The sequence below is a fragment of the Tenrec ecaudatus genome, chromosome 2 (genome assembly GCF_050624435.1).
Source record: "Tenrec ecaudatus isolate mTenEca1 chromosome 2, mTenEca1.hap1, whole genome shotgun sequence".
Classification (NCBI taxonomy): Eukaryota; Metazoa; Chordata; class Mammalia; order Afrosoricida; family Tenrecidae; genus Tenrec; species Tenrec ecaudatus.
The window spans coordinates 206,015,933-206,036,889 of NC_134531.1; the positions used below are offsets into that span (position 1 = coordinate 206,015,933).

A 20,957-nucleotide genomic window follows, 5' to 3' on the forward strand; every position below is an offset into this window, starting at 1 on the left:
CAAAAACGTGTTTTCTCGCATGGAGGAAACTGGAAATCGGAATCCAGGGTGCCACAGGAAAGTTTGGAGGAAAAAGTGTGACTCTCAGCTTGTACTTCTGGGCAAACTTCATGGGCCTTGGAATTACCATACCCCCCACCACCACCCAGTCCACTCTGTTTGCTTGTTCATTCTCTTTGATCTCTTGTTTATCTTAAAAAATACACCTTACCTCTTTTATAGCTTAAAAGAGATTCACTCCAAATATACATCCTACACTCAACCTGCCTAGTTAACATAAACAGGATAAGCCATTCCCAAGCAGGCATGGAGATTAGGATTTACAGTACACACTGGGGGTGACATGGAAGTGAATTTAGAGTGTTGATAGCCATCTTTGTCACCATCCTCAAATCATCAAGCAGGGCATGCTAATTCCTGGGATTGCTAGGCGGTCTTACAACTCAAGAAGCGCTGAGCTGTGTAACTGAAAGGCCTGTACAGGCCACACCTCCTGAGCAACCACGAGAGACTGATCAGAACCTGCTGGTTCCGACCCACAGGCGAGAGTTAGGAGGCTCCCAGCCAAGGGACCTCCTACCAGGCCAACGCCCAGCCATATAGTGTCCTCGCTGTTTGAGCCAAGCTCCTTATGTCTGCGATCTTCTTCCCCTAGGAATTGGATTTCCAAGGCCATCTTAAACTCCTCCCGGGGCAGAACAGCGGGTCAGAGGATGGCATCCTCGCGTCTCCTCAGCTGACCCTGTTGGCCATCGCCACGCCTCACCAGCCTCTCACCATCCTGGAGCTCCAAACGAAACCATTTCTTTTCCAAACAAAACACAAATTAGATTTCACACCTATAGCCTGTGATTCCAGGTATGTGCCTCTTCCCAGAAATGATGACTTCCCGGGGCCTAAGTCTGGGCTTCAAAAGCTCATTGTGGCTCAAATGCTATACAAGGACAACCGGCCCATTCTGCCCTAATGTGTCCTATGAGATGAGCCGGTACAAATCATGATGTGGTTATAGGGGCACTGACCTTCCCATGCAGGAAGATGGGACTTGACTTGGTGTGGGATACAGACAGCAAATCCTGGAAATACTTGTCTCCTGCTGGGAGTAAGTTCTTAGTTGTCTGACTCAGCAGTTCCCAAACTTACTTGACTGTGGAACCTTTCTCGGTGGCATACCCAACTGCTGTGCTACTGGATCAGGGCTTTACACCTGGGACACACTCTCAAACGCTGGCTTACGAGGGAGTACGTCGGGGCAGTATCAGTACTATGACCTTTACGTTCTGCTTCTTCCTCCAAGGCAGTGTTCCTTTGCCTGCTCTGGGATCCCGGGGGTCTTTGTGGAGAATGATGAACTCTCTCCTTCCAAATGCAAGGGAAAACGTCATGGTTTTTTCATTCCATTTTTCCACGAACTTTCAGAAGCCCCCTCATCCGTTGTGCGTCTCCTGCATGAGCAGTGGTGTGTGCGTGTTCAGTGTTTCTAGACCTCAGACAAGCACCTCTGCCCTACAGCACAGCCTAAGGCTGAACTAGGGAGGCGACGTGTGTGGTAGAGACGCTGAGAGGTTGCCACCATCCTTTCATTGTCGAGGCTCACCCCAGCCCAGCTGCAGGAGAGGTGCTCCTTCCAGGCCTGGAGAGCAGGGTCCAGAGCAGGCTCAGAGATGGTAGCCTTTTGGCACTTGAGTCCTGGCTGATATTCCAGGGTGGGCACCAGACTGAAAGGCAGGTGTCAGGGAGAGCTTTGAGTTGTGAAGGAGACGGGTGGGCCGATGGCTCTTATTTCCTTGAGGCAGCTCGCTGGGGGCGGGGAATTTGCAGGATAAAGATACGCAGTGTCTGGTCTACACAGAGGCAGAGTGATCCTGGGCTACACGGAGAGTGAGCTCTGCAGGCATGGATCCGGGTACCAGTTCGTCCACGCAGCTGACATGATGCACTGTGCTGAGAACCACTTGCGGTGTGAGTCCAGGAGGTGCTCTCGGGGTCCAATGCCGTGGATGGTGGCGGAGAGGGTGGGACACATCCCAGGGATCCTCACCTGCCTGCTGCCTCCTCAGGAAGCACTAGCTCCAGAAAGCTCCGCAGGTGGGCACGTGGGCAGCCAGGGTTCAATGCTAGCGCCAGACTCTCTCTCTCTCTCTGCAGTGATGCAAACGGGTGAGAGTGGGCTCACTGTGTTCCGGCTCCTGACCAAGCAGGCCGGCTGGCTGTGGGTACAGTCCAACGCCCACCTGGTGTTCCGTGGCGGCCAGCCAGACTGCATTGTTGCCAGACAGAGGGCCCTAACGTAAGTGCAGCCCTGCAGAAGCCAGGACCCTGCCATGAGGCCCGATGTACTCAATGACCACCTGTGGACGCGCTAAGCCTGCCTTACCCGAAGGCCTGAAGGTCTTCGGTGGGAGGGCCCTGTCCTAAGTGAGGGCCTAAGGTAAGCGAAGGCCTGACAACAGATGTCACCGAGGGTGGCAATGGCCCCGCCGTTCCGGCGTAAGTGAGTCCGGGGTAAGTGGACGGGAATGAGTGCAGCCTGCCGTCACTAAGGGTGGGCCCTGCGGTGTGCACTCTGCCCTCTCGTGATCAGGCTGCCGCGCTGGAAGTCCCTTTGGATCCTCTGAAGCTGATGCCTCCGGTCAGTAGCTGTTACACCTTAGACAAGAGGCTTCCTCTCCGCATGAAGCCTCTACTTTCATCATCTCCTTTCCTGAGTAGAAGTGGCCCCTCAAGGGTGGGGAGTAGGGAGAGGCGAGACCAGTGGTTCTCAACCTTCCTAATGCCGTGACCCTTTAATGGAATTCCTCATGTTGTGGTGACCCCCCAACCATAAAATTATTTTTGTTGCTACTTCATAACGGTCATTTTGCTACTGTTATGAATTGAATGACCCCGGTGAAAGGGGCATTTGACTCCCAGAGGGGTCACAACCCACATATTGAGAACCACTGGTATAGGCGAAGGCCAGCACCCCTCCTGGGGGTCGTGGAGGGCTGAATGAGCATGGAACCAGCCCGGTGAAGTTGGCCTTCTCCAGGTGCGGCCCGCAGAGTCCAACACAAGAGCTTGCCCATAGCTTTGATTTTCGAATGAGACCACCCCCATGGCTCTGCAGTTACTAAATAAAGCTGGTGCACAGGAAAGTTCTCATCCTCCTAGGTGGTGCTATCTGGTAAGCTTTGGACTACAGTAGAACCCTGGACCTCGATGCTAATCCGTTCTAGAAGGAGTGTCTAGATGGGATGCAGTCAAGTTCTGAATCAACGTTTCCCATAAGAAATAGCTGAAAACAGATAATCCCTTCTTGACCACCAAGTCTTACCCTAACCTTATACAAAACATTACACAGAAGTTTCAGAGTAAGTAAGTTCAGAGTTAACTACTATAAATAAGGAACACAGCAGTAAAAAAGTTTTTAACAACTGCAGTATGACCCAGGCCTTGAGATGGATGCGGATCTGGATCTGCGGACACGGATGTGGAGAGGAGGGATGGAGAGAGAGTCCTTGTTTGGAAAGGGAATCCCTTCCATCAAATCAACTGGCACCTGCTTTTCACGAGTTTTTTCCCTTCTTTGCCTTTTTTCCCTAGGACCTGGTTGACTTTTGTCCAATGTGGTCTTCTGTTGGCGTTTCTTTAACTGTTTTCTAAAAAGGGATTACTAAATTATCATCAATAATATCAATAACATGGTTAACCAGTTCCTTATCATGATGATTCTTTTAAAAAAAAAACTCTTTCTTAGGACCCATGTTTTTTTCATCTAAAAACAGTACGAAAAGCCACAAAAACTAAGAAAATTGTAGCAAAACACTTGGAACCCAGCGACAAAATGTTTAAACAACACATACTAACAAGGTCAACTAACATTGAGTGACCGAAACACGAACTGCTTTTGTTTACAAAAGTCACGTGTGTCAGGTGGGATTCCGATGTTTTGTTCGAGCTCTGATGCAAAATTTTCTCGACATTTCAAGTCGAAACCCAATGCTGTCGAGTGCCGGCGTTCTGCTCTATTAACCCCAATGTCAGAGGTTTAAACCCACAGCTGATCCATGAGAAGACGAGACTGTCTCATTCCCATAAAGAACTTCAGCCTCTGGACCTCAGACAGGGCCACCATGACAGAACCGGCTTGATGCAGTGGGTTCGGTGTAGGGGTGGATGCCAATGTGATCTTGGTTCCTTCTGATCTCTCAGATAGACTTCCTTTTTTAACCTGTGCCCAAAGGGCTACAGTTACTAAAGTGCTAGATTCCAAATTACAGAGAATTCCCTGGCTCTACTTGCCCAGAGTTCAAATTCTGAATCTAGAATCTTCTATTAACTATGTTCAAAGGAAATTTTTTCCTCCACTGCCCTCTGAAGAAATGGGACTGTGTCCCTCTCTACAGCGATGGCGTCCTTAAGCCTGCCCTCCGCACCTTTTGCTCCCCTGCCTCTGCTGTGACTGGAGGGATCAAAGCAGCTATGACCTTGTAGGTTCCTTTCGGTGTGGATGGCTGACTGCAGCCCCTGGGGCAGGTGTGACTGGCAATGCTGAGGGTCTAGCCACCACTCGTTTCCAGAAGACTAGAGCTTCGCTCTTCCTTCTTCCACATCCTCTCGTGGACCAATGGAATGATAAAATAATGGAACTTTCCCATGGACTTTTTGAAGCCCTTCAAATAAAAGATGATTTTCCCTTTCCTTAAAATACATGTGATTGTTTAAAGCCTCCCCCAATGACCTTGTGTTATTGACTTTGTAACATGTGAATGTACTGTGTATGAAAACTTTTGTCTGAAGGACAGAGCTGGGGTCTACAGATGGAGCTCTCGTGTGATGCACTCTGAGTAGACAGTGAACAGTGGAAGGTACATATTGTAATTGTGCTTGTGCAACCACACAAATATGGAATGCAAAAGCCATAGCCAGATACCCGGCAAACAAGTGAAAACTGGATTTCTTTAAAAAAAACAAGCAGAGACGGGGAGAGGAACAGAACAAAACTGTACACATGAAAAGCAAATAGCAAAATTAACCGAACCATGATTATGTTAAATGTTAGCCAACAAGGTACTCCCATTAAATGATAGAGATTGTTCAAAGGGATTTAAAAGGTTCAAAGGAGTTCGATCATAGGCCATCTACGAGAGATACATTTTAAATATCAAGACACAGCTGGACCGAGCAGCTGGATGGCAGACCAACAGTAGACTTCGAGCGCTCTGTTGAGGTCAGGTAGCAGAGAACCCAACTTCTCCAATGGGCCCACACTAGCCACACACAGTTCCTTTACTCAGTTCAATTTCCTGCTGGGGCTCCGAGCCCCAGATGGGATTCCAGGTGTGGTCAAGTCAGCAAGGCAAGGGTCCCAACTCTCATGAATTAGTATCACACGACTTTCAGGCAACCCGATAGCAGTCACACCCCACGGATCTGTTGGGAGGGAAGGCGAGGAAAAGGGAAGGAAACACTCTTTTCTCCAGTGGAAAGCAGACACGTACTCCACCCACTGCCATCAGTCACATCAATCCAGATGTATGAGGGCCCGATATAGAATTTCCAGGACTGTAGAGTCAGCCGTCCAAGCTTACCCAATAGCACTATGAGGGCTGTGTGTGTGTGCGCGCGCGCACGTGTGCGTGAACACACACACAAGCACCTATCATCTTATAATTGTGTAATGGTTTATTCTTTTTGAAGTAACTTTGAAGTTTGGGGTCTTGGATTTTAAATAAAATTTTGGAGTACTCCTCACATCACACAAGTAAGCAAATTTCAGAATCTGGAATACATGGCCCAAGAATTTTATACTCCCCACTCCCACCAAAAAAATTCAAAAGAGAAGCTAGTTGAATTTCAGGATGTGTTCTCTTCTTCCTTTTGTTGAAAAGCCAAAGGGATGAGGTTCTGCCTCTCACTCACCTGGCCAGTCAGTTGGTCGCTGCTGTCCCCTAGCCTCGAGGCCCTGCTCTCACTCAGAGCATCATTCCCTGAAGTGCCGTGTCCCCAAGGCAACTCTCGTGTGTGTCTCTCTAACCACAGGAACACGGAGGGGGAGGAGCACCTGAGAAAGCGGGCCCTGCGGCTACCCTTCACCTTCACCACGGGGGAGGCCATCCTGTACGAGAGCAGCTGCCCAGGCCTCCTGACCACGTTCCCGACCAAGAAGCGGTCCAGGGCGAGGAAGGGCCCTCCCACTGACCAGGACCCTGTGCATCCAGGATCCGTGCTCGGAGCCATCATGCAGCAAGATGGGTCCATGTACTTGCCCTGCACTGCCCCGGGCCTGCGAAGCTCGCTCTTGGATCAGAGTGGGCCTGACAACGAGAGACGTGAGGACAGGGAGGGGGACGCCGGGGAAGAAGGCGACTCCCTGGAGAACCTCCTTGAGACTCTGCTGGAGAAGGACACGGGAGACCAGCCAGACCTCTGCTTCACCCTCCAGCACCTGGGGGTCACTGGCCTTGACCAGGAGAATCTTCTCAAGCCTGACTCAGACCCAGCAAGGCCTCAGAACTGCCGGCCGCTGCCATCCAGCCAGACAGGAGAGACCCAGGGGGAGGAAGGAGTGCGTTTTCCTGATCACACTCACGTCAGCTTGTCCCCACCAGCCAGCATGACTCCCCCACTGACGCTGAGGCTTCGGTCTTCTCTGAGTTTGGGCCATCTCCCCATGGAGGTAATCCCGCCTCAAAACCTGGGCACTGGGCCCGGACACGCGCTGGCCCATCTCCAGTGTTTCCTTGGCTCTGGCCCCACCAGCCCCTGCCCAGCACTCCAGAGTCCCCTTCGAAACTCACCACGGCAGGGGCCTCCCAACAGCCAGACCGCACTTACGAACTGTGGCATGAGTCAGGAGCAAACCCTATCTGACCAGAGAGCTGTGACCAGCCCACTGCCCAAAGCCCCCAGTCCCAGGCGCCCTGTCCAGATGTTTGAGATGGGCTATGAAGCCTCACTCCCTGCGGGAGAGATTGTCCCTGGGCACCTGGCTCAGCAGGCTCCTGGTGGTTTGGATTTTTGCCCAGAACCTGTGCCTCAGCCATCCATTCACAGAGGTCAATGTCAGGAGTCCCTGATAACCTCAGACGCATCCTTCTGTGTCAGCCCCTGTGGCTCTCGTCTCTCAGGCAGCATCTGGGATGCCCCCGCCAAGACCCAGTCAGTGGTGGTCCCCATGGAGGTGGGGGCAGGGCAGGGAAAAGGCCAGACACAGCCTGACCCCTTCAGCCACCAGTGGGTGGTCGACGCCTGGCTTCCGTGGACACAGCCAGCCAGAGACATTCCTCCCAACTCAGGCAGGGGCCAGCTCCTGTTGGGGCAGAGGGCACCAGGGACCTCAGAAGAAACACCTGGGCCTTTAGAGTCTCCACCACCCCCTCTGGATGTGGACCAACTTTCAGGGAGCCCTGCCTGGCCTTCCCAAGAACTTCCATGTAGACCCTCAGCCACATGGGGCTCTTACAGTGCAGGCCCGAGGTCAACCGCTGAGCAGCAGCAATGGGTGCCTGTGGGGCTACAGACCCAGGAGCTTTCCAGGTCGGCAAGAGGGGTGCGAGGGGTTTGGCACCAGACTGGTCACCTGAGCAACCCTATACCCCAGGCCCCACGGCCGAGCCCCTTCCCCTCTCTGGACTCCATCAGCAGCTCCCATGGCCCAGCGGAGTCCCCAAGGCAATGCCAGGGCCGACGCTCAGGCCCTGCCCCAGGTGCCATCCACTGTCCTCCTGACCTCTCCTGGCCACCCACCTCTTTGCAGGGCAGCTGTGACATCTGGCTGTAGGTAAGTTTGGGCCACTGTGATCCTGGAGAATCGGGGACCTTCTAGGGACTGAGGGTGCTCCATGGTTCTAGTTCAGTGCAGAGCTAAAGGTAAAACTGAATGTAGGGCCAGGCCCAGCCGGGCCAAGCCAGATTGCCAATATAGAATGGAGTGATTGCCTGCGTTCCAGCCTGGCCTGGGTGCCAGTGCTATGCACACCCAGTGGGTACCAGTGGAGGGATCTTGCACATGGAGCAGTTAACTGTTATTGGTGACCATGTACGGCCAGTGACAATAGGCAAAACTGTTTCCCCAAAAAAATCTCAGGTACAACCCATCCCCCACACACACACCTGCTCTCACTGTGGGTCTCCTGAGCCATCTGAGGCTGATCTCAGTCACTTGGTCCATCCTTGGACACCCAGAGCTTGAATTCATCTTGGTTTGAAATCAGCACCCATCTTCTGCCCAGTGCCCAGCCCTCCCAGCATTGGTTTTCCCCATGCTGCCCGCTCTCCGTAGCCCCATCTGACAGGTGTGAGCATGCAGGATGAGCCCGTCTCCTTGGCCCGATGCCGTGGACAGAGGCCATGCTCATAGAGAAACCTCTCAAAGCACTGTACCTCCTCCCAGGGCAGCACTGGGATGAAAGTCACGGTGACAGTCACATTCTCCCCTCTCCTCTACTTCAAGGACATGAAGAGTGTTCGAAACACGCCCCCGATGGCTCAGTCCCTCAGGTGGCAGCTTCCCCTCAGGCCGAGCAAGAGTGCAGTTGGTTCTCCGAACCCCAAACACCTGCGTTCTGAGCCCTGCCTTCCCATAGCATCGTTGGATGCCTGTCCCTTTCTCCTGCCTGCCCTGCGACATAATCACGAACATTTTCCATGGAATTGGAATATTCTAAATGTTCCTATTGATGTTGAGCTTTTTCTCCATGTATAAAGATGTCTATCTGAACACTTAAACTCGGGGTCAACATCACATGGTTCAGTGCACTTTACACTTAGGGAGAAACATCCACGATTCTGTTGTCTGCTTCAGTAACATCTCAGAGCCCCCGAACGCTCCCTTTCCCACTCACAGCAGCCCGTGAGAGCTGCCTTGATAGGATTTCCCAGATGTAACGCTTTAAGAAAGCAGACAGCCTCATCTTCCACCCCCGGAGCATTGGATTGCTTCGAACCGCCACCTTGTGATAGCAACTCAAGGTTGAACCCACTACACCACCAGGATTCCCATCAGCCGCAGATCAGAAATCTGAGATCCGTGCTTGTCCCGTGTATCTGAAACCCGCGCAAAGAGCACAAACTTTCATCTTTCATAAGCAAGAGTCAACATGCGAGTCCGTGAACTAACCGACTGTTCGTGTCCAGTTGTTTTGTCCTAACGCGATGTCTCCCTTTTTGCCAACAGTGTTACCGAAACGAAGCCCCCTGGATGAGGATGCAGGCCCCAAAGGAAGCGCATTTCCCTCCAAACGCTGATGTAGAAACACAGCACCACGCTTGGCCTATTTAATACTGAACTTTTTTCTACATGGACAAACACACATATCCAAAAGCCCAAGCTCAGGTCCTACAGTGAGACCTGTCCACATCTCCTGATTCTGTGCACTTCACCCTTAAGGAGAAGCATACACGATTCTGTTCTCTGCTTAAAAGGAGCCTCTGAAACCTAAAGGGATGGGGTGAGCTCATGCACACACCCAGACATATCCCAATGTTCGCCAGGGGGAGGTCAGAGATGGGTGGCTTCATGGCCGCTTTTTCCGAGCACAGAGTTGAGACACGGCAGCACCCGGCGCATGTGGGGGCATGAGTGAGGCCTTGTGCTTGCATCCAGAACCACCCCAGAAAGTCCAGGGCTAGGGCCCCCCTCTGTCTTGGAAGATGCTCCTTAGAAGTGAGGCTAGTGAGACAGCATTTCATGGACTTTGAACATATGATCATGCGGGACCGGCCTCTGGAGAAGGACGCGCTCAGTCAGCAAAAGAAGACGACCTTCAATCAGATGAACCAATGCAGATGCGGCCACAATGGGCCCTAATACGGACTTTCTATGAACTGGCCTCAAGGGCACCGAGAGACCGCAGAGGCCGCTGGACGTGGTACCACGAGTCCCCAGAACACAGTGCCCTTGGGTGGAGAAGGAATGTGTCGCTTAGCCTGGACTCCTGAAACGGGCTCAGCCTTCAGCCAAGTCCTTGAACTTGGGATAAGTGGGTCCTCTACAGAGAGTTGCTGTGCGGGAGAGAAGGTGTCAGATCACGAGGAAGGCGAGGGGATGCTTTGAGACGGAAGATCCAGGGAACAGCACACCTTTGAGATTCAGGATGAACGGAGCCTTCACCTCCTGGCAGAGCAAAGAAGCGAGGCGGTGGGGGCTCAGATAGAGCTCCTGCCTTCTCCTTCCAGAAAGGATTCAGAACAATCGACGCTTCCAGTTCCACTTCTAAGTATTACTTTGACCTCGTCCCACAGAATGCTCGTCTGGGAGCTAAAATGAACCTCAGCTGTCACCAAGTATTACTCCATTAGTTTGTATGGTGGCACAGGGCGGGGCCACAAAGCCCGGGACCGCATGTGTTCTGCTCACCGCTGTAGCCTCAGGAGCGAGTAGATGCCTGGCACACCACTGGTACTTCATTAATAGTTGTTGCATGCATGAGTGAGTGAGGGAGCGAATGGAAAACGAAGCAGAGAGAGGGCGAGGGGTTTTAGGTGGAAGCCAGCCGGGTGGCCCTTCTGATGCCCCCTGGGTTCACTACTGCTTATCCAAATGGGGGGCTATGACAGGGGGACAGGAGGAAGCTGTTCACACTGATTTTCCATGAAAATCATGGAGCCTCGTGGTGTTATGATGCTGGCAGCATTTTGCTTACTGAAAGTGTCTTCGTGGAGCCTTGGATCCAAAAGGCTGAGATCAAGGAAGGCCCTTGGTCAAACACAGGCATGACAGATCAACACAAAAGATGCTCACCAACAGTTAAGTGGCTCCTTCTCTCTAGCTGACACTACTGCCTTCCGTCATGGGATAAGGCTAGACCCCTAACCTTATGTAGAATCTGCATATAGCAACACGGTACCCTAACCTGCCCTTGATATTTTTTTCTGCCCTACTCTTGTCCAAAGGAAATACTTTAAATAGTCACGTATTGGCACCCAGGTCCAGACACTCTAAGGCTTGCCTTGATGTGAACAGTTGTTTTTCTTAGGGCTCTTTTGACCTTGGCCACAGGCTTCATAAAACGGCTCAAATTTCCATGTAACATGGGTGATGGATATGTAACAATGTGTTCCTCTTGGATGCATGCTGTTAATGAGACAGCAAGAGCATGCTGTAGTGTACTGGCACAACAATCACGAATTTGCTTCTGATTCTGCAACCTGGGCTTGGCTCTCAGGAGGCCACTCACACAATTTCAATCATCTGACTGCTCAGCTGGGGAAGTCCGCTGGGCATAAGCCAGGGCTGCTTGGTTCTCCTCCACGGGGACCCTGTGTTTTGGGGGGCTGTGACACATTTCAAGAAGGTAGCAGGCACTTCCAACCCACTACTGTGGCAGGTGGGCTGGCACATCATTTCCCAGGCCCAGGCACCAGAGTCAAAGTAGGGGCATGTGCAATGGAGTGAATAGCAGGAGCAGACTTTATCGGGACCTCCATCACCTCCAGCTCGGATGAGAGCAGTGGTCCTCAACTAACAGGTGAGTGGTGGTCATCCCATCCGTTTGGACACGAGCTGCTGGAAACTTGCTCAAAGAAGTATTTCCTGGGTACCAGCTACAGGAAACCACCGGTGGAGTGATAGAGCAGTAGAGACTTAGCTCGTCTCCACACATAGGATTATCTCAGGGAGAACTTGCCCTCCACCTAAGCTAGGCCTTCCCTCCCCACTCGTTATTGTCTCTTTTTCCCGTCTGTAGCCTCACACTACTCTCGTGTCTAAGCCTGGGGACCCAACTACCTCCCTCCAAATTCATGCCAGAAATCAGGAGCACAGAAATTATTAGGCGAGAACCTGACAGGTGAATCCACAAAACGCGTGCAGGGTTGCCCGGCCCTCGGCCCTCCCTGAAATGCTTCACCTGTCACGAGGTGTTGGTGGCTTCATTTGATGTCTCCTTGGAGTGTTCCCCCAAACACAATGGAATAGAATGCCTGTCTTGTGAGGCGGAGACCCTGCCCCCCACCCCCACCCCGGCCCCAGCTTCCCTGAGTGGCCCTGCCTTTCCTAGGAACTCAAAAAGGTCATCTACCTGAATGTCTTCGGGGGGCTCTAAGAGCGACAAGGAGAGGAGAGAAATCTGCTTGTGGGCCATTTGTAGGTCAGTAGGCTCTGGGGACCCAGGTCTGTGGGAAGTGGGTTTTGTAGGGGGTGGGGGTGGGGGCCACCGCGGGGTGAGGGAAGGCACACCCAGGTTAGAAAGCTAGATGCAGAAATTGTTAGTGCACATTTCACACCACATACCAGTGTGTACGTGAATAGAGGAGGCGGTCAGAACTCAGCACGAGCATGTAAACTCTGGTTTACACAGCCCCTAGTTCTTGTCAAAATGAGGGCCCACACACCGTGATGGACTTGTGCCCTGCGAGTCTGCAGGGTCCCCAGTTAGGAAAAGCACAAAATCAACCCCCTGAAGCAGGACAATTGTCTCAGAATGAGACATCACTCACACAACAAAATCTGTGTCTGGTACACTGGGTGCACAGCATGCTGACGGCTACCCGTGGTTTACTTAATACCTTGGCAGTCATCACTCTAACCAAACCCCGCCAATGCCCTTGTCAAAAGATTCTCTATTCAGAAAGAAAATATGACTCACTGTACCTTCTCGAGTCTAAGCCAGCCCGAATATCAGCCAAGGCAGCTAATTTTACCACAAAGCTGCATAAAAATGTGCTGGGAAACTTATACGCGAGTATATATGGTATATGGCCAACACCATCCCCTCTTTCTGATGCCATTCATGATTCAGAGTACTGAAGCAATTATATACATGTGTATACATGTATATGTATGTCTATAGGTTGGACCCACCTTTGATGAAGTGCAAGTTTTGGGTTTCCTTTGTATTTGTGATCTGTGACAAGTAGGAAGAGATGAAACAGCTTCGTATGTGAAAAACAGGCTGACTAATCAGAACTGATTATTAAACTTCTTCCTTCTTACTGAGTGTGGTTTTTAAATAACTTGATGCTCCGTTTAAAGTAGCACGTGCTTTCATGAAACACTGCGCACACGCTTCCAGGTGAGAGAGACAGTTCCTGGACATTTTTACAATATTGTCATTCAGGAGTAGTGACAGTGCTATGGCAATGCTAATGGTAATCAATGCAAGGGACTGAAGGGCCACTCTGGGGCGTCGGGGTCAACTAGAGGGGAGGCTGGCCAGGTGGGGCTGGGAAGGGTGACTGCTGGGCTTGTGAGATCATGAAGGCAGCCAAGGGGTACCTGGGGGCTTTGTTGAACTTAGCCTCCCCTAAGGTGCCACCCGCAGGCCAGGGAGGGAAATGCAGGTGACTCTTGTACCACAACTCAAAGGAGAACATAGAAAGCAGCATCCCACCCTTCCGTGGATGTCCAAGATACCATGGTGATGGCAAAAGGACCCATACAAAGCAAGGCCATTTGCCTACGACAAGGTAACATGCTCCATCTCAGGATGCACAAATGTGTCACCTGACTGAGCCACGGTGATGGGTACCACTCCTGGCGCTGGATGAGGGGCTCCCATTTACAAGAGCATAGACTGGGGTAGGGGGTGGATTGAGAGGTGACTTTAAGAGGTCCTCAAAGGGAATGTTGGGGATGCCAGTTACTCAAAACCCCAACTCAGTCTCAGTCAAAGGTTAGACTGTGGGTTGCCCCCACAACTGGAAGCCTGCGGGCAGGGGAGGTTCAGGGGTAACCCAGTCTTGGTGCTTCTCACCAACTGGCAGTGTTGGCCCATGCAATGCGGCTGGGCAGAGCCACAATACAGAGACAAGAGAGGGCATCTTTCCTTTCCCTTCCTCTCTTTCAAGAAGAAGTAAACTTTCCCCAGAAGTTCCCCGCAGTCAGCCTACACTAACCAAGCCACGAGAAAGTCAGGGGAGAAAAGGTGACCTGAATTGTCTTGGAGCCGGGCCCGTATCTCATTCCCAATAATCGTTCCTCCATGGAGGAGCAGTCTGGGTGCCCAGGTAGTACAGTGGTCAAGCACTTGGCTGCTAACTAAAGTCAGCCGTTTGGCCCACCGGCTACTCTGGAGGAGAAAGAGGTGGTCGTGTGCTTCCATGAAGATTTAGCCTTGGAGTTGTAACTCTTCTCTGTCCTATAGGATCACGGTGAGTCTGAATGGCAATGAGTTTCTTGTTTTGTTTTTGTTTCTTTGGGGGGGGGGGTTTGGAGCAGCCATGACATGGACAGTGATGCTTTGGGGACCCAGTGGCTCCCTAAGTAACCACAAGAAATGTAGTGGCTCCGGGACCAGGGTCCAAGCAATGCTGACTCTGAACCCAGAGGCTGCTGAAGGACCAGGACAGTGCTGACTCCAGTTCTGATGGTAAGGCTCGCTGCCCTCAGCTTGACCTCATCCCAGCGGATGTGCCACAGAGAGCAGGGTGAGGGGTCAGTCATGGAGGTCAGAGCCCAGGTCAGTTCTGAGCCCCACTCTTAATCAAAGCTGACAGGTTGCCCCTAATTCTTATTTTTTCTACCTGACCCCACATGGCCTTTGCCTGTTCTTACCCAGGCCATGGACCCTGTGACCGCCTTGGAGGAAGCTAAACTCTTTTCCATTAAGTGTTTCCTGAGAGGCTGCTGGTCCTTCGTAGCCAGTGACCAGTACTGCTTGCTTCAGCCTGGTGTTAGGCCCACGTTCTGAGCCCACCTGATCTCAGCCCCCAGCCAAGCCCGTGGCGACTCGTGTGTGACCTGTAACTTCCCAGCCCATGCAGACCTCATACCAGTCCATGTGCACAACAACTCCTTGAAATGGAGAGGAATTCTGCGAGTCCCATTTCCAACAGAAGAAAGCTAGAAAATGAGGCATCGTCAAAAGGACTTGCCAGTTCTTCCTCTCCATGCCAACCTGAGCTGCTGCCCCTCATGGATGAACTTGGCTTCCTCAATCACGACAGAACTCAGGATATACCAATGTACCAAACTATGGCCCAGGTAATAGCAAATATAAAGCAGATTAGAGAGAATAAGAATTGCGTGTGATAATAGGAGTCCTCCCAGGAGAGTCTTTCCTCACCAGCCAGAAAATGCGACCTTCTCTAATGGTCTCAGGCCAAGAGCATAGTAAGCAAAGTCTCCTAAGGGACCTTGACTGGCTTTTGTCAACCAGTAGGTCAATTAAGTAGTAATTATTCATGCTTCATAAATCCTGACTGTACTTCTTCACAGTGACATACAAGGGGGTATGCCCCCCAACACACACACACACACACACACACACACACACACACACACACACAAAATGGAATTGCACTGGGCAGAAAAGAGTTTTCTTAGTATGCATTCCCACCCCCTGCCCCCACTCTGAGTTAATGCATTGAGTGGTGTTGCCTGGGAAGGTTCTCTCTGGTCACAATGAACTTTTTCATAAAAGCAGCTTCACTTGTTTTTTGTGATGCCCAAAAATAAGAGAACAGCATGCAGCTGTGAAATTTTGCTTCCTACTCGGGAAAAATGCCACAGACTCTGTTGTGATGTTGACAACCGCTTACAAGGACAACACCATGGGAAAAACTCAAGTGTATGAATGCGTGGTTTTCTCATTTCAGAAAAGGTGAAATGTTGATTGACGACAAACCTCATTCTGGAGGTTTATCATTTCCCCACAGAAGGGCTACAAGGAAGGGAGGAGCCAGCCAGGGTGCATTAAAGCACTGATGAAATACACATCATTCCTGTAGTTCCTGATATCACCAGATAGATTCCGTAGTGGCTGCACTACAGGACCACCAGCAGTGGATAAGAGTTCCTGTCTCACCACACCTCCTCCAACAGTTGTTGTTTTCTGGGATTTTTGAATTCGGCTATCTTTGAGGGTTTTAGGTGGTATCTCACAGTTGCTTTTATTTGCATTTCCCTTACGGTTAAGGATCAGGAACATTTTCTCCTGTGTTTATTGGCCATTCAGATTTCTACTCTTGTGAAACTTCTGTTCAGGTCTTTTACCCACTTCCTCAGTGGGCTCTTTGTTTTGTTTTCTTGTTGTAGTCAGAGTATTGTATGTAATGAGCCCTTTGTCTGATATGTCATTGCTAAAGATGTTTCCTGAGTCTGTGGGTTCTGTTATGTGCACAGGTGTTTTATTTTCAGTATATACCACTTGTCAATTTGTGTTTCCTGTGTGTGTGTGTGTGTCCTTCCCTATTTCTGATCGCCTGTGTATTCCCTGCACCAAAATTCTTAGATTGGTCCTCATTCGCTCTTTGATGGCCCTAATAGTTTGGAGTTTTACCTCAAGGTCTGTGATCCACCTTGACTTTATCCTGTTCATGGAATGAGGTAAGGGTCTTTTTTCCATTATTTCCAGCACCACTTTATCCATTTTTTCCAGCACCACTTCTTGAAGAAAGCGTCTGATTCCCATTTGATATTTTGGGGGCCCTTATCAAAGTTCAGTTGTTTATATGCTGATGTTTTTATTTCTGGATTTTCTGTTCTTTTCCATTGGTCTGAGTAGCTGGTGTTATACCAATACTATGCAGCTTTGGCCACTGTGGCTGTATAATAGTTGCTAAAGTCAGGTGAAGCAATTCCTCCGACCTCGTCTTTCTTCTTGAGGAGTTCTCTGCTAATTCTGGGCTTCTCTCTCCATTTGAAGTTGGTAATCGGGTTTTCCAATTCCTTGAAAAAAATGTTGGTATTTGTATCAGGATAGCATTAAATTTATAGAGTACCTTGGGGAAGATCGACATCTTTACTATATTGAGTCTTCTGATCATGTGCTTGGGGTAGTTTTCCATTTGTAGAGATCACTTTTGGTTTCTTGAAATAGTGTTTTGTAGATTTCCTCATAGAAATCTTTTTGGTGTTTTTGGTTAGGTATATCCCTAAATACTTCAATTTGTGCCTGGCTATTGTTGATCTCCTCTTCTGCGATCTCATCCAGTGGATATAGTAATCCAAGAAGTAGACTTCTGTTTATTGATCTTGTATCCTGCTACTCTGCCGTATTCCTGTATCACTTCAGCACTCCTCTTATGGAGCTTTGGGGGTTTTCAACATATAAAATCATATCATCTGCAAATAATGATAATTTCACCTCTTCTTTCTGTAATGTCTTTCTTTTGCTTTATGTTTTTAGCTAGGATTTCCAATATGATGTTGAATAGAACAGGGGACAAGGGGCATCCTTGTCTGGGTCCCTTTTTCAGTGGGGATGTTCTCTTTTCTCTATTGACTACTACATGGGCTATTGGTTTTTCATATATGGCTAGTATTATATTGAAGATTTTTCTTTACATTCTTGTCTTCTTGAGTGTCTTAAACAGGAATAGGTGTTGAATTTTGTTGAATGCTTTTTCTGCATCTATCGATATTATCATGTGGTTCTTCTTATCTTTTTCTTGTCAGTGTGACAAATAATGTTGACGAAATTTTGGATGTTGAACTATCCCTGTGTCCCTGGAATGAATCCCACTTGGCCATATTGAATCATTCCTTTTATATACTTTTGTATTTTATTAGGCAATATTTTGTTAAGGATTGTTGCATCAGGGTTCATTAGCGATATCAGTATCTAGGTTTCAATTCTTGTGGGATCCTTGCCCGCTTTCGGTATTAGTGTTATACTAGTTTCATAGAAAGAGTTTAGGAGTTTTGGGTCCTTTTCTATGCTCTGGAAGAGCTTGTGTAGGATTGCCTAGGGAGGAATTGTTTTTCCAAGTATTTTTCAATGTCTTCCAAGTTATTGAATTCATTGGAGTGCAGTTCTTTGTAGTACTGTGTAATTAACCTCTTAATTTCAGTAGGATCTGTTGTCATTTCCCTTCTTTCATTCAACATCCTGGATATTGATGGTTGTTCCTTCCTTCCTTTGATTAGGTTTTCCAACAGTCTCTCAATTCTGATAATCCTTTCAAAGAGCCATTGTTTTGCTGCATTGATTTTTTTGCATTGATTTCCCACTCATTTTTCTCTGAACTATTATTTCTTTTCTTTTGCTAATAGTAGGATTATTCTGTTGACTCTGATCTAATTGATGGAGGCTTTGTGACAGAGTAGCAACCATAAGTCTCTCTTCTTTTTTCATATGTGCATTTATCATTATCAAGCTTCCTCTGATAGCTGCTTTTGCTGTGTCCCAAAGGTTTTGGTATGTTGTACTCTCATTCTCATTGGTTTCACAGAATTTCCTAATTTCATCTCTGATCTGGACCAATACTCACTCATTTTGCAGTAGGGAGTTATTCATCCTTTGTTGATTTCCAGTCTTATTGTATAGTTGTCAGAGAGGGAAGTCTGAGTGATCTCTATGTGCTTGAATTTACTCAGACTCGACTAGTGCCCCAGCATATGGTCTAGTTTCAAGTATGTGCCATGCGCACTTGATAAGAATTGGATTTTTCTTTTTGCATTTTGGTGAAGAGTTCTAAAAATGTCTATTATGTCAAGTTGCCTAATTGTAGCGTTTAGTTCTGTAGCTTCCTTGTTAAGTTTTCCCTGTAATCTATCTTTCTTGAAGAGTGGTGTATTAAAGTCATCTACTATGATTGCTAAGCTTGTGATTTCTTTTTTCATCTTTTGGAGTGTTTGACAAATTTCACTGGTTTCTCATTGGGCACATATATATTTATTATGCTCACTGGTTCTTATTCTACTGTACCTATGAGCAATATATAGTGCCCCCTTTTAACTCTTGTTATGGCTTGCACCTTGAGATCAGTTTGTCAAAGATTAGCATTGCAAACCCCTGATTTCTTTGAATTATCATTTGCTTGGTATATTTTTCACCAGCCTTTAATTCTCAGCCTATTTTTGTCTGCGAACTTGAGATGTGTCTCTTGTAGACAACAGATTGATGGGTTATGTTTTCTAACCAGTCTGCTAGCCTCTGTTTTTCAATGGGTGAGTTCAGCCCATCGACATTTAGAGTTATTGCATCCATCTGTGTACTCTGTGATGTCATTTCATACCTTTCGTGATGGGTATTTACCTACCTCCCTTCCTATCATTGCATTTTGTGGGGGTGACATGTGTTCATTCTTGCCTTGTTTTCACCATTGAGCTAATGTTATCTTGGGGCTGTTTTCTATGTGTTGACCTCTTGGTGGAGTTGCTCTATGTGGTGGTCCTCTATTTGTGCTCGGTGAATGTTGTTCTTCTGACCACAGAGGGTCAGTAAGAATTTTTTGTAGAGCCAGTTTTATTTTAATGATGTCTTTGAGATTTTCCTTGTCCGGGAAGACTGATACTTCTTCATCTATCTTGATAGATAGTCTGGTGAAGTAGAGGATTCTTGGGTTGGCATTGTTCTCTTTCAACTTTTTGATGATGTTACTCCACAATCTCTTCTTCAGGGCGTCTGCTGCTAGGGCTGAGTATATTCTTGTCTGAGTACCTTTATAGATGACCGCCTTTCCCCCCCTTACTCCTCTTATGATTTTCTCCTTTCTTCAAAGTTGGATAATTTAACTATTATGTGCCTTGGGGACTTCATCCTGGGATTCAGTCTAGCTGGTGTTCTCTCTTCTTCCTGAATGGTGGCCTGATTCTCACTCGTTAAGCTGGGGAAGTTTTTCCCAGGAATTCCCTCACTATGTTTGCAGTTGACTTCTTGGTTGTGTCTTGTTCTAGTAATCCAAGTATTAGGATATTGTTCCTCGTAATGGCATCAGAGATTGTCCTTAGGTTTTCTTCACTTTCTTTGATTAATTCATTTGGCTGTCTTTCCAGCTTGTTGAAGTCTGCCTGGCTGTCCTCGAGGTCACTGGTACACTTCTCTGTTTCTTCTAGTCTGTTAGTGACTGTTAACTTATTACCTCATCCCTTTACTCTTGTATTTCCCTTTGGTGTGTGACTTTTATCTCCTCTTTCATTTCATCTTTTTTCTGTATTGCTTCCCCCATATCCTGTATGACTCCAAGCAGCATTCTGTATATTCCTTTCTTTGGCAGATCAATGTCTGCTTCTTCTATGCACATCGGTAGGTTCAGGACTTCTCCCAACATTACATTTTGTTTCTCCTATTTTTTCATTGAAGTTGTTGCGGTGGTTGCTGTCAGCGTGTTGCTTTACAGGAGCTCGGCACCATTTTCCAAAGAGTCAAAGGGCACTGGGCTCTCTCTTTGGGAGACTCATAGGAATGCTTCTGTGGACTGCCTGAAGCTAACTGCACTGGAGCAGGGGTGGGAGTTGGCTATGGCTTTATCCCACTGGGGTTTCACTCTCTCGCTAGCCAACAGGTATTCTGTTATTTGGAGGGCAAGTTGGATGGCCCTCTCAGGGGACACTGGTGGAATGGTTGTGGGTTGTAAGGATGGTGCTGCACTGGTTGATCACATGGGAAGCTGCAGTAGTGTGGGCCACAGCAGCATTCTTCTCAATGTCATTCAGTTTATTATGGTCCACACCGTCAAATACCTTTGCATAGTCAATGAAACACTAGCAACCATCTTTCTGGTACCTTCTATTTTGCGCCAAGATCCATGACATCAGCAATGATAAGCCTTGTTCCATGTTCTCTTCATAATCTGGCCTGAACTTCTGGCAGCTCCCTGTCAATATACTGCAACAATTGTTGGATGGTCTTAGCAAAATTTACTTGTGTGTGATATCAATAATATCATTCTATGGTTTGAGCATTCTGTTGGGTCACCTTTCTTTGGATTGGGCACAAACATGGATCTCTTCCAGTCAGTTGACCAAGTAACTGTTTTCCCAAATTTCCTTACATAGACAAATAAGTAACAAATAACTTCAGTGCTTCGTCAGCTTTCTGAAACATGTCAATGGGTATTCCGTCAATTCCTGGAGCCTTGTTTTTGGCTAATACATTCAGTGCAGTTTGAACTTCTTCCTCAGCTCCAATGGTTCTTGCTGCCTCCTGAAATTGTGGACTGTTGACTAGTTCTTTCTGGGACAGTGACTCTGGGAGTTCTTTCCGTCTTTCCATAATATTTGCCTCATTTAATATTTTGTCTACAGAATTCTTCAAAATAGCCATTCGAGGCTTGAATTTTTTCTTGCGTTCTTTCAGTTTCAGATA

General features: G+C 48.4%; 1 protein-coding gene across 1 annotated transcript in view; it reads left to right on the forward strand.

Moving 5' to 3' along the window:
• Positions 1–12,029, forward strand: part of LOC142440461 (aryl hydrocarbon receptor-like) — a 54,727-nt gene extending 42,698 nt beyond the window's left edge. The window contains exons 8-12 of the mRNA XM_075542892.1: positions 656–858; positions 1,853–1,962; positions 2,149–2,290; positions 6,025–6,550; positions 11,985–12,029. Of these exons, the coding sequence (XP_075399007.1) occupies positions 656–858; positions 1,853–1,962; positions 2,149–2,290; positions 6,025–6,550; positions 11,985–12,029 (1,026 nt within the window). The remainder of the gene's footprint in view (positions 1–655; positions 859–1,852; positions 1,963–2,148; positions 2,291–6,024; positions 6,551–11,984) is intronic.
• Positions 12,030–20,957: the final 8,928 nt, after the last annotated feature.